Genomic DNA, 13,011 nt, shown 5'->3' with positions numbered 1-13,011 from the left:
GCTCCATGCCAGATTCCCTGCACCATCCAGGAGTCTGCGGGGCCTGGAGGTGGCAGAGGAAGGCGCACCAACGCGCTCCATGCCAGATTCCCTGCACCATCCAGGAGTCTGCGGGGCCTGGAGGTGGCGGAGGAAGGCGCACCAACGCGCTCCATGCCAGATTCCCTGCACCATCCAGGAGTCTGCGGGGCCTGGAGGTGGCGGAGGAAGGCGCACCAACGCGCTCCATGCCAGATTCCCTGCACCATCCAGGAGTCTGCGGGGCCTGGAGGTGGCGGAGGAAGGCGCACCAACGCGCTCCATGCCAGATTCCCTGCACCATCCAGGAGTCTGCGGGGCCTGGAGGTGGCGGAGGAAGGCGCACCAACGCGCTCCATGCCAGATTCCCTGCACCATCCAGGAGTCTGCGGGGCCTGGAGGTGGCGGAGGAAGGCGCACCAACGCGCTCCATGCCAGATTCCCTGCACCATCCAGGAGTCTGCGGGGCCTGGAGGTGGCGGAGGAAGGCGCACCAACGCGCTCCATGCCAGATTCCCTGCACCATCCAGGAGTCTGCGGGGCCTGGAGGTGGCGGAGGAAGGCGCACCAACGCGCTCCATGCCAGATTCCCTGCACCATCCAGGAGTCTCTGCAGGGCCTGGAGGCGGCGGAGGAAGGCGCACCAACGCACTCCATGCCAGATTCCCTGCACCATCCAGGAGTCTGCGGGGCCTGGAGGCGGCGGAGGAGGGCGCACCAACACGCTCCATGCCAGATTCCCTGCACCATCCAGGAGTCTGCGGGGCCTGGAGGTGGCAGAGGAAGGCGCACCAACGTGCTCCATGCCAGATTCCCTGCACCATCCAGGAGTCTGCGGGGCCTGGAGGTGGCGGAGGAAGGCGCACCAACGCGCTCCATGCCAGATTCCCTGCACCATCCAGGAGTCTGCGGGGCCTGGAGGTGGCGGAGGAAGGCGCACCAACGCGCTCCATGCCAGATTCCCTGCACCATCCAGGAGTCTGCAGGGCCTGGAGGCGGCGGAGGAAGGCGCACCAACGCGCTCCATGCCAGATTCCCTGCACCATCCAGGAGTCTGCAGGGCCTGGAGGTGGCGGAGGAAGGCGCACCAACGCGCTCCATGCCAGATTCCCTGCACCATCCAGGAGTCTACAGGGCCTGGAGGCGGCGGAGGAAGGCGCACCAACGCGCTCCATGCCGGATTCCCTGCACCATCCAGGAGTCTGCAGGGCCTGGAGGTGGCGGAGGAAGGCGCACCAACGCGCTCCATGCCAGATTCCCTGCACCATCCAGGAGTCTACAGGGCCTGGAGGCGGCGGAGGAAGGCGCACCAACGCGCTCCATGCCGGATTCCCTGCACCATCCAGGAGTCTGCAGGGCCTGGAGGTGGCGGAGGAAGGCGCACCAACGCGCTCCATGCCAGATTCCCTGCACCATCCAGGAGTCTGCAGGGCCTGGAGGCGGCGGAGGAAGGCGCACCAACGCGCTCCATGCCAGATTCCCTGCACCATCCAGGAGTCTCTGCGGGGCCTGGAGGCGGCGGAGGAAGGCGCACCAACGCGCTCCATGCCAGATTCCCTGCACCATCCAGGAGTCTCTGCGGGGCCTGGAGGTGGCGGAGGAAGGCGCACCAACGCGCTCCATGCCAGATTCCCTGCACCATCCAGGAGTCTGCGGGGCCTGGAGGTGGCAGAGGAAGGCGCACCAACGCGCTCCATGCCAGATTCCCTGCACCATCCAGGAGTCTGCGGGGCCTGGAGGTGGCGGAGGAAGGCGCACCAACGCGCTCCATGCCAGATTCCCTGCACCATCCAGGAGTCTGCGGGGCCTGGAGGTGGCGGAGGAAGGCGCACCAACGCGCTCCATGCCAGATTCCCTGCACCATCCAGGAGTCTGCGGGGCCTGGAGGTGGCGGAGGAAGGCGCACCAACGCGCTCCATGCCAGATTCCCTGCACCATCCAGGAGTCTGCGGGGCCTGGAGGTGGCGGAGGAAGGCGCACCAACACGCTCCATGCCAGATTCCCTGCACCATCCAGGAGTCTGCGGGGCCTGGAGGTGGCAGAGGAAGGCGCACCAACGCGCTCCATGCCAGATTCCCTGCACCATCCAGGAGTCTGCGGGGCCTGGAGGTGGCGGAGGAAGGCGCACCAACGCGCTCCATGCCAGATTCCCTGCACCATCCAGGAGTCTGCGGGGCCTGGAGGTGGCGGAGGAAGGCGCACCAACGCGCTCCATGCCAGATTCCCTGCACCATCCAGGAGTCTGCAGGGCCTGGAGGCGGCGGAGGAAGGCGCACCAACGCGCTCCATGCCAGATTCCCTGCACCATCCAGGAGTCTGCAGGGCCTGGAGGTGGCGGAGGAAGGCGCACCAACGCGCTCCATGCCAGATTCCCTGCACCATCCAGGAGTCTACAGGGCCTGGAGGCGGCGGAGGAAGGCGCACCAACGCGCTCCATGCCGGATTCCCTGCACCATCCAGGAGTCTGCAGGGCCTGGAGGTGGCGGAGGAAGGCGCACCAACACGCTCCATGCCAGATTCCCTGCACCATCCAGGAGTCTGCGGGGCCTGGAGGTGGCGGAGGAAGGCGCACCAACGCGCTCCATGCCAGATTCCCTGCACCATCCAGGAGTCTGCGGGGCCTGGAGGTGGCGGAGGAAGGCGCACCAACGCGCTCCATGCCAGATTCCCTGCACCATCCAGGAGTCTCTGCAGGGCCTGGAGGTGGCGGAGGAAGGCGCACCAACGCGCTCCATGCCAGATTCCCTGCACCATCCAGGAGTCTGCGGGGCCTGGAGGCGGCGGAGGAAGGCGCACCAACACGCTCCATGCCAGATTCCCTGCACCATCCAGGAGTCTGCGGGGCCTGGAGGTGGCGGAGGAAGGCGCACCAACGCGCTCCATGCCAGATTCCCTGCACCATCCACGAGTCTCTGCAGGGCCTGGAGGTGGCGGAGGAAGGCGCACCAACGCGCTCCATGCCAGATTCCCTGCACCATCCAGGAGTCTGCGGGGCCTGGAGGCGGCGGAGGAAGGCGCACCAACGCGCTCCATGCCAGATTCCCTGCACCATCCAGGAGTCTGCGGGGCCTGGAGGTGGCGGAGGAAGGCGCACCAACGCGCTCCATGCCAGATTCCCTGCACCATCCAGGAGTCTCTGCAGGGCCTGGAGGTGGCAGAGGAAGGCGCACCAACGCGCTCCATGCCAGATTCCCTGCACCATCCAGGAGTCTCTGCAGGGCCTGGAGGTGGCGGAGGAAGGCGCACCAACGCGCTCCATGCCAGATTCCCTGCACCATCCAGGAGTCTCTGCAGGGCCTGGAGGTGGCGGAGGAAGGCGCACCAACGCGCTCCATGCCAGATTCCCTGCACCATCCAGGAGTCTCTGCAGGGCCTCGGAGGTGGCGGAGGAAGGCGCACCAACACGCTCCATGCCAGATTCCCTGCACCATCCAGGAGTCTGCGGGGCCTGGAGGTGGCGGAGGAAGGCGCACCAACGCGCTCCATGCCAGATTCCCTGCACCATCCAGGAGTCTGCAGGGCCTGGAGGTGGCGGAGGAAGGCGCACCAACGCGCTCCATGCCAGATTCCCTGCACCATCCAGGAGTCTGCAGGGCCTGGAGGTGGCGGAGGAAGGCGCACCAACGCGCTCCATGCCAGATTCCCTGCACTATCCAGGAGTCTCTGCAGGGCCTCGGAGGTGGCGGAGGAAGGCGCACCAACGCGCTCCATGCCAGATTCCCTGCACTATCCAGGAGTCTCTGCAGGGCCTCGGAGGTGGCGGAGGAAGGCGCACCAACGCGCTCCATGCCAGATTCCCTGCACCATCCAGGAGTCTGCAGGGCCTGGAGGTGGCGGAGGAAGGCGCACCAACGCGCTCCATGCCAGATTCCCTGCACTATCCAGGAGTCTCTGCAGGGCCTCGGAGGTGGCGGAGGAAGGCGCACCAACGCGCTCCATGCCAGATTCCCTGCACCATCCAGGAGTCTGCAGGGCCTGGAGGTGGCGGAGGAAGGCGCACCAACGCGCTCCATGCCAGATTCCCTGCACTATCCAGGAGTCTCTGCAGGGCCTCGGAGGTGGCGGAGGAAGGCGCACCAACGCGCTCCATGCCAGATTCCCTGCACCATCCAGGAGTCTGCAGGGCCTGGAGGTGGCGGAGGAAGGCGCACCAACGCGCTCCATGCCAGATTCCCTGCACCATCCAGGAGTCTACAGGGCCTGGAGGCGGCGGAGGAAGGCGCACCAACGCGCTCCATGCCGGATTCCCTGCACCATCCAGGAGTCTGCAGGGCCTGGAGGTGGCGGAGGAAGGCGCACCAACGCGCTCCATGCCAGATTCCCTGCACCATCCAGGAGTCTGCGGGGCCTGGAGGTGGCGGAGGAAGGCGCACCAACACGCTCCATGCCAGATTCCCTGCACCATCCAGGAGTCTGCGGGGCCTGGAGGTGGCGGAGGAAGGCGCACCAACGCGCTCCATGCCAGATTCCCTGCACCATCCAGGAGTCTGCGGGGCCTGGAGGTGGCGGAGGAAGGCGCACCAACGCGCTCCATGCCAGATTCCCTGCACCATCCACGAGTCTCTGCGGGGCCTGGAGGTGGTGGAGGAAGGCGCACCAACGCGCTCCATGCCAGATTCCCTGCACCATCCAGGAGTCTGTGGGGCCTGGAGGCGGCGGAGGAAGGCGCACCAACGCGCTCCATGCCAGATTCCCTGCACCATCCAGGAGTCTGCGGGGCCTGGAGGTGGCGGAGGAAGGCGCACCAACGCGCTCCATGCCAGATTCCCTGCACCATCCAGGAGTCTCTGCAGGGCCTGGAGGTGGCGGAGGAAGGCGCACCAACGCGCTCCATGCCAGATTCCCTGCACCATCCAGGAGTCTCTGCAGGGCCTGGAGGTGGCGGAGGAAGGTGCACCAACACGCTCCATGCCAGATTCCCTGCACCATCCAGGAGTCTGCAGGGCCTGGAGGTGGCGGAGGAAGGCGCACCAACGCGCTCCATGCCAGATTCCCTGCACCATCCACGAGTCTGCGGGGCCTGGAGGTGGCAGAGGAAGGCGCACCAACGCGCTCCATGCCAGATTCCCTGCACCATCCAGGAGTCTCTGCAGGGCCTCGGAGGTGGCGGAGGAAGGCGCACCAACACGCTCCATGCCAGATTCCCTGCACCATCCAGGAGTCTGCGGGGCCTGGAGGTGGCGGAGGAAGGCGCACCAACGCGCTCCATGCCAGATTCCCTGCACCATCCAGGAGTCTGCAGGGCCTGGAGGTGGCGGAGGAAGGCGCACCAACGCGCTCCATGCCAGATTCCCTGCACCATCCAGGAGTCTGCAGGGCCTGGAGGTGGCGGAGGAAGGCGCACCAACGCGCTCCATGCCAGATTCCCTGCACTATCCAGGAGTCTCTGCAGGGCCTCGGAGGTGGCGGAGGAAGGCGCACCAACGCGCTCCATGCCAGATTCCCTGCACTATCCAGGAGTCTCTGCAGGGCCTCGGAGGTGGCGGAGGAAGGCGCACCAACGCGCTCCATGCCAGATTCCCTGCACCATCCAGGAGTCTGCAGGGCCTGGAGGTGGCGGAGGAAGGCGCACCAACGCGCTCCATGCCAGATTCCCTGCACTATCCAGGAGTCTCTGCAGGGCCTCGGAGGTGGCGGAGGAAGGCGCACCAACGCGCTCCATGCCAGATTCCCTGCACCATCCAGGAGTCTCTGCAGGGCCTGGAGGCGCGAGGTCCACACCTGGCTGCACATGCAGTCCAGGCCCTGGCCCTCTCCTCCGGGGGAGACACAGGACCCCTGCGGAGACCCAGCGCAGTTCTGACCAGGAGAGCTCCAGGGCTGGCCTCTGGAGCTTGGCCAGGACACTGGGGCTGGGCGCAGGGTGTTGAGCTGGTGCCAGAGCATGTACAGGACCAGTTGGTTCAGCACCAGCCCTCCCGCAGGGAGAGAAACTGGAGCAGTCTTCCCCGTCTCTGTAGCCGCTCACCCACCCTGGCCTCCAAACCCTTCCTGTTCTCCAGCGGGGAGGGATGCATGGTGGATAGAAAGATGCCCAGATAGAGCAGCAGACCCGTGCTCCACCTGATGGCCTGAAGTGTGGGTGGGAGGGAGCCTGCCTGCCACCCGTCCCCGACCACCAGGCCCGAGCTCTCGACCCAGTTGACCTGGGCGGAGGAGGCCGCCAAGTAGACGGCTTGGCAGGCCTCCATCTGACCAGTTCACCTGGGTCCTGGATCACGAGGAGCACGTCATTGGCATATGCCAACAGGACCAGCTGCATGTGGTGGACCAGGCCGGGTCTGGGCACCACTGAGGGCGTCCGCTCAGGGCGAATTGCTCAAACCCAGGGCTCCTCACAGCCCCCAACTGGAGACCTCTCCAAACAGGTCACAAATCGGTCATACCGAGCGCTTCAGCTGCCAGTCCGGCCAGCAAGTAACCTCATGAGCAAAACCCCTCGGACACCCCAGCTCTCCCTGTGTCACAATCAGCCCCGGGCCTTACACACACACACCCAACCTGACCTACCCCAAATGGGTTCTCCTGGTCCCAAAGAACCCGCCACAACTCCCTGGTCAATTTATACTTTAGATTTTTACCCACAAGATCACGCTGGGCCAGTCCTTTGGCATCTACAACCTAAAGGGTTATTAACAAGAGAGAGGGAAGGCGGGACTGAGGCTGTGAAGGCGAATCCGTCGCACGCACCAGGCACCCAGCTCTGGACGCAGGCTCTCAGCAGAGATGCTACAAGCTGCCGGCTTAGCAGTCTCTGGTGCCCATCCTGTGCCAGGGCGGGTCGGCCTCCTTCCCGCTCGCTGCCCCCGCAAGGCTGCACATGGGATCAGGAGCGAGATTGGAGGCAAGATGGAGTCCACCTCATGGCATTTTATATTCATTCCTGGTGTCTCCCAAGCTGGAGCAGGTCATATGCTCAAGTGACCTGTCTGTGTTTCACATGTCAGCCGCCATTACGCCCTGGCTGGTTCGCATGTTTCCAGACGCCTCCCTCAGGTGTGAATCGGCCTCTCCGAGAGCCAGTGTCCCTGGGGCCGGGCTAGTTCGCAGTCACTGACTGGACAGCCCCTCCCTACAGCAGGCCGTGCAGGCCCATTGCTCTGTGTCAGGCAGACACCCACCGCACCAGCCCAGAGCCCATGTCCATAGCCCCCCAGACAGACATCACATGAGTAGCAGACACAGAATCAGTAGAAGAGAAGCTTCCATTTGACACCTCTCATGGCCCCTTTGTGCAGATTTTGGGGCAAACACCCCGATGGGCGCAGCAGAGATGTGTCTGCTTGCCTTAAAATCCAATAACGTGATGCCGCAGCCCTGGCTCTCGGAGCACCAACCTCGTCAACCTCTGACGGAGGAGACAGAGGAAGGGTTCGATCGCCAGAGCGTACAGCTGGCCTGACAGCAGATACCCCTGACGTACTCCGCACCCAAAGATAACTGGCTCAGTCAGGGTCCAGCTGAGCCTGACCAAACACTCGGCGAGGGTGTGCGGCACCCAGAGAAAACCCAAAGCCGAAGGCCTGCAGAGTGCCCAGGAGATCCCCGTGGTCCACCCTGTCGAACGCCTTCTCCTGGTCCAGGGACAGGAGGGCGAACAGCAGATTGTCCCTACACCCAAGCTCCAAGAGATCCCGGCCTAAGTACAGCTTATCGAAGATGCTACAGCCCGGGACAGTGTAGGTCTGGTCGGGGTGGATCACGTCCCCCCGCAGGGACTGCAGTTGCAGCGAGATGGCTTTCGCTACGACCTTGTAGTCTGTGCTGAGGGTCTGTCTGGGAGAGCGGCAGGGGCTGCACTGGCAGGGTGGCTGGTGGGTGGCAGAGCAGGCCTGCTGTTGTGTTTCCCTTGGACCCAGGGGCCACCCCAGCATGGTCTGTCTGGCAGAGCGCCCAGGGGCTGATGGGTGGCAGAGGAGGCCTGCTGCTGTGTCTCCCTTCAGCACAAGGGGAGGAACCTGAGTGGTGCCCACCCACGTCCGAGCCTGCCAGGCCCCCTACCTGAGCCTGTTGCAGCCCTGGCCATGAGGCAGCCAAATGGCCCCAGGACACAGCATGGCAGCGACAAAGAGCCTTATGGGCCCCAGTGCTGCAGCGTGTCACCCTGTGCCCGTGGGCCCTGCTCTGGGTCCCTGAGTGCCCCATGCCCTGCGCCCGCAGGCCTGTTTGTGCCATACGTGCTCCCCGTCGCCTCCCATCACTGCCATGTGCGCAGGTGCTGAGCTGGGCCCAGCAGCAGGAGGAGCGGCTGCAGGCCCAGAAAGCCAGGCTGGCCGCAGAGCGGGAGGAGATGGGCCGGCTCGTCGACTGGATCGCAGCTGCCGAAGAGTCGCTGAGCCTGAGGGACCAGGAGACGCTGCCCGAGGACGCCCAGCAGCTGGAGGAGCTCAGCTCCCAGCACACGGTACTGGGGTTGCGGCCGGTTCCGCCCCCGAGCCACCGCCTCTGCTGTCCCCGCCCCCTCCTCCGTCCCTGCCCCCGCCGCTGACCCCAGCCCCCTCTGCCATCCCCCCCTGCTGTCCCTACCCTCTCTGCTGTCCCCGCCCCCTTCTCTGGGCCCGCCCCCTCTGCCGTTCCCCCTCTTCCTCCCTGCTCCCCCTGCCGCCCCGGCCCCCTCCGCCATCCCCCCCTCTGCCATCCCCTCCTGCTGTCCCTACCCTCTCTGCTGTCCCCGCCCCCTTCTCTGGGCCCGCCCCCTCTGCCGTTCCCCCTCTTCCTCCCTGCTCCCCCTGCCGCCCCGGCCCCCTCCGCCATCCCCCCCCTGCCATCCCCGGCCTCTATGCCATCACCCCTCCGCCATCCCCCCCTCTGCCATCCCCGGCCTCTATGCCATCACCCCTCTGCCATCCCCCCCTCTGCCGCTCCCGGCCCCCTCCGCCATCCCCCCCTCTGCCGCTCCCGGCCCCCTCCTCCATCCCCCCTCTGCCGCTCCCGGCCCCCTCCTCCATCCCCCCCCTGCCATCCCCGGCCTCTATGCCATCACCCCTCTGCCATCCCCCCCTCTGCCGCTCCCGGCCCCCTCCGCCATCCCCCCCTCTGCCGCTCCCGGCCCCCTCCTCCATCCCCCCCCTGCCATCCCCGGCCTCTATGCCATCACCCCTCTGCCATCCCCCCCTCTGCCGCTCCCGGCCCCCTCCGCCATCTCCCCTCTGCCGCTCCCGGCCCCCTCCTCCATCCCCCCTCTGGCGCTCCCGGCCCCCTCCTCCATCCCCCCTCTGGCGCCCCTGACCCCCTCCGCCATCCCCCCCGCCATCCCCGGCCTCTATGCCATCACCTCTCTGCCGCTCCCGGTCCCCTCCGCCATCCCCTCCTCTGTCTTCCCGACGGCATCCACCATCCACCCTCTGACGCGCCCGGCCCCCTCCGCCATCCCCCCCTGCCGTTCCCGGCCCCCTCCGCCATCCTCCCCTCTGCCATCCCCGGCCTCTCTGCCATCACCCCTCTGCCATCCCCTCTCTGACACCCCTGGCCCCCTCCGCCTTCCCCCCTCTGCCGTTCCCGGCCCCCTCCGCCATCCCCCCCTCTGCCGTTCCCGGTCCCCTCCACCATCCCCCCCTCTGCCGCTCCCGGCCCCCTCCCCCATCCCCCCTCTGGCGCCCCTGACCCCCTCCGCCTTCCCCCCCCGCCATCCCCGGCCTCTCTGCCATCACCTCTCTGCCATCCCCTCTGACGCCCCTGGCCCCCTCCGCCATCCCCCCCTCTGCCGCTCCCGGCCCCCTCCGCCATCCCCCTCTGGCGCCCCTGGCCCCCTCCGCCATCCCCCCCTCTGCCGCTCCCGGCCCCCTCCGCCATCCCCCTCTGGCGCCCCTGGCCCCCTCCGCCATCCCCCCCTCTGCCGCTCCCGGCCCCCTCCGCCATCCCCCTCTGGCGCCCCTGGCCCCCTCCGCCATCCCCCCCTCTGTCGTTCCTGGCCCCCTCTGCCATCCCCCCCTCCGCCATCCCCCCTCTGCCGTCCTCGGCTCCTTCCACCATCCCCCCTGTGCCACCCACGGCCTCTCCGCCATCCCCCGCTCTGCTGTTCCCGGCCCCCTCCACCAACCCCCCTCTGCCGCCCTCGGCTCCTTCCACCATCCCCCTGTGCCACCCACGGCCTCTCCGCCATCACCTCTGCCGCTCCCGGTCCCCTCTGCCATCCCCCCCTCTGTCTTCCCGACCCCCTCCGCCATCCACCCTCTGAAGCGCCCGGCCCCCTCCACCATCCCCCCCTCTGCCGTTCCCGGCCCCCTCCGCCATCCACCCTCTGACGCGCCCGGCCCCCTCCACCATCCCCCCCTCTGCCGTTCCCGGCCCCCTCCGCCATCCACCCTCTGACGCGCCCGGCCCCCTCCGCCATCCCCCCCCTGCCGTTCCCGGCCCCCTCCGCCATCCACCCTCTGACGCGCCCGGCCCCTCCACCATCCCCCCCTCTGCCGTTCCCGGCCCCCTCCGCCATCCACCCTCTGACGCACCCGGCCCCCTCCGCCATCCCCCCCTCTGCCGTTCCCGGCCCCCCTCCGCCATCCACCCTCTGACGCACCCGGCCCCCTCCGCCATCCCCCCCTCTGCCGTTCCCGGCCCCCTCCGCCATCCACCCTCTGACGCACCTGGCCCCCTCCACCATCCCCCCCTCTGCCATTCCCGGCCCCCTCCGCCATCCACCCTCTGACGCACCCGGCCCCCTCCGCCATCCCCCCCTCTGCCGTTCCCGGCCCCCTCTGCCATCCCCCCCTCTGCCGTTCCCGGCCCCCTCCACCATCCCCCTGCCGTTCCCGGCCCCCTCCGCCATCCCCCCCTCTGCCATTCCTGGCCCCCTCTGCCATCCCCCCCTCCGCCATCCCCCCTCTGCCGTCCTCGGCTCCTTCCACCATCCCCCCTGTGCCACCCACGGCCTCTCCGCCATCCCCCGCTCTGCCGTTCCCGGCCCCCTCCACCATCCACCCCTCTGCCGTTCCCGGCCCCCTCCACCATCCACCCTCTGACGCACCCGGCCCCCTCCGCCATCCACCCTCTGACGCACCCGGCCCTCTCCGCCATCCCCCCCTCTGACGCGCCCGGCCCCCTCCGCCATCCACCCTCTGACGCACCCGGCCCCCTCCGCCATCCCCCCCTCTGCCGTTCCCGGCCCCCTCCTCCATCCCCCCTCTGACGCACCCGGCCCTCTCCGCCATCCCCCCCTCTGCCGTTCCCGGCCCCCTCCGCCATCCACCCTCTGACGCACCCGGCCCCCTCCGCCATCCACCCTCTGACGCACCCGGCCCCCTCCGCCATCCACCCTCTGACGCACCCGGCCCTCTCCGCCATCCCCCCCTCTGACGCGCCCGGCCCCCTCCGCCATCCACCCTCTGACGCACCCGGCCCCCTCCGCCATCCCCCCCTCTGCCGTTCCCGGCCCCCTCCTCCATCCCCCCTCTGACGCACCCGGCCCTCTCCGCCATCCCCCCCTCTGCCGTTCCCGGCCCCCTCCGCCATCCACCCTCTGACGCACCCGGCCCCCTCCGCCATCCACCCTCTGACGCACCCGGCCCTCTCCGCCATCCCCCCCTCTGCCGTTCCCGGCCCCCTCCGCCATCCACCCTCTGACGCACCCGGCCCCCTCCGCCATCCACCCTCTGACGCACCCGGCCCTCTCCGCCATCCCCCCCTCTGCCGTTCCCGGCCCCCTCTGCCATCCACCCTCTGACGCACCCGGCCCCCTCCGCCATCCCCCCCTCTGACGCACCCGGCCCCCTCCACCATCCCCCCCTCTTCCATCCCCGCCCCCTTCTGCCGTCCACTTCTGCCGTCTCCAGCCACCTCTGCTGTCTCCCCTCTGCCATCTCTGGCCTCCTGCCATCCCTCCTCTGCCTTCATCTGCTGTCCCCAACTCCCTCCACCATGCCCCCCTCTGCCACTCCTGGCCCCCTCTGCTTTCCCCTCTCTGCTGTCTCTGGCCCCCTCCACCATCCCCCCTCTGCCGTCCCCCCTCTGCTGTCCCCTCTCTGCTGTCTCTGGCCCCCTCCACCATCCCCCCTCTGCCATCCTCCCTCTGCTGTCCCCTCTCTGCTGTCTCTGGCCCCCTCCACCATCCCCCCTCTGCCGTCCCCCCTCTGTTGTCCCCTCTCTGCTGTCTCTGGCCCCCTCCACCATCCCCCCTCTGCCGTCCCCCTCTGCTGTCCCCTCTCTGCTGTCTCTGGCCCCCTCCACTGGCCCCCCTCTGCCATCCTCCCTCTGCTGCCCCGGCCCCCTCTGCCGTCCCCCTCTGCTGTCCCCTCTCTGCTGTCTCTGGCCCCCTCCACCATCCCCCCTCTGCCGTCCCCCCTCTGCTGCCCCGGCCCCCTCTGCCGTCCCCCTCTGCTGTCCCCTCTCTGCTGTCTCTGGCCCCCTCCACTGGCCCCCCTCTGCCGTCCCCAACCCCTCTGCCATTCCCCTGTCTACCAGCCCCCCCCATTCCCCTGTGCCAGCCTTCTTCTGCCACCACCTCTGCCCCACCCCTCCTCTGCAATCCCCCTCTGCCAGCCTTCCTCTTCGGCTGCTCCCTCCTCTTCCCCCGCCATCCTCCCTGCTGCCCCCTCTCCCCAGCCAGCACATCGCTGCCTCTGTCCCTCTCCCAGCCCCGCTCGGCCTCAGGTCAGCTCAGCAGCGATGTTCTTTGAAGCGGCTGCTTTATGGCCCGTTGTGGGCAGGGTGTGAGAGTGTGACCCGCACTCCTGCTGGGGGGGGGGGGACACTGTCCCAGCCTGGCCCTGTGTGACGGCGCGTTGGGGGTCCCCCCATCTCCTGCACCCCCGAAATGGCACGAACAGACTCCACCAGCCAGTAGAATAGAGGTGGGTTATTGCTTCTCCAGGATACAGCACAGCACAGATGGAATCTGGTTCCAGGGCAGGCCTGGGATGCCTCAGCCCCCCTTGAGATGGGGCAGGGGTCTCGGTTCTAAACCCCCCAGCCTTTGCTGAGGCTGCTTCCTCCATGCTCCCAGACAGAAACTAACTCCCTCTCCTCCAGCCCTGCCCCCAGCCAGGGCAGCATCCCCCT

The 13,011-nt window shown here is 68.1% G+C and overlaps 1 protein-coding gene across 2 annotated transcripts in view; it reads left to right on the top strand.

Annotated features, from left to right (window-relative positions):
• Nucleotides 1-13,011, top strand: part of LOC142825942 (microtubule-actin cross-linking factor 1, isoforms 6/7-like) — a 199,083-nt gene that overhangs the window by 140,603 nt on the left and 45,469 nt on the right. For both annotated transcript variants that reach the window (XM_075918188.2, XM_075918187.2), the window contains one exon: nucleotides 8,234-8,422. In XM_075918188.2, the coding sequence (XP_075774303.2) occupies nucleotides 8,234-8,422 (189 nt within the window). The remainder of the gene's footprint in view (nucleotides 1-8,233; nucleotides 8,423-13,011) is intronic.

This window comes from Pelodiscus sinensis, chromosome 2 (genome assembly GCF_052426305.1).
Source record: "Pelodiscus sinensis isolate ZL-2025 chromosome 2, ASM5242630v1, whole genome shotgun sequence".
NCBI classification, from domain to species: domain Eukaryota; kingdom Metazoa; phylum Chordata; order Testudines; family Trionychidae; genus Pelodiscus; species Pelodiscus sinensis.
The sequence above is the reverse complement of the archived record's forward strand: the minus strand, read 5'-3'. Positions and strand labels throughout refer to the sequence as shown.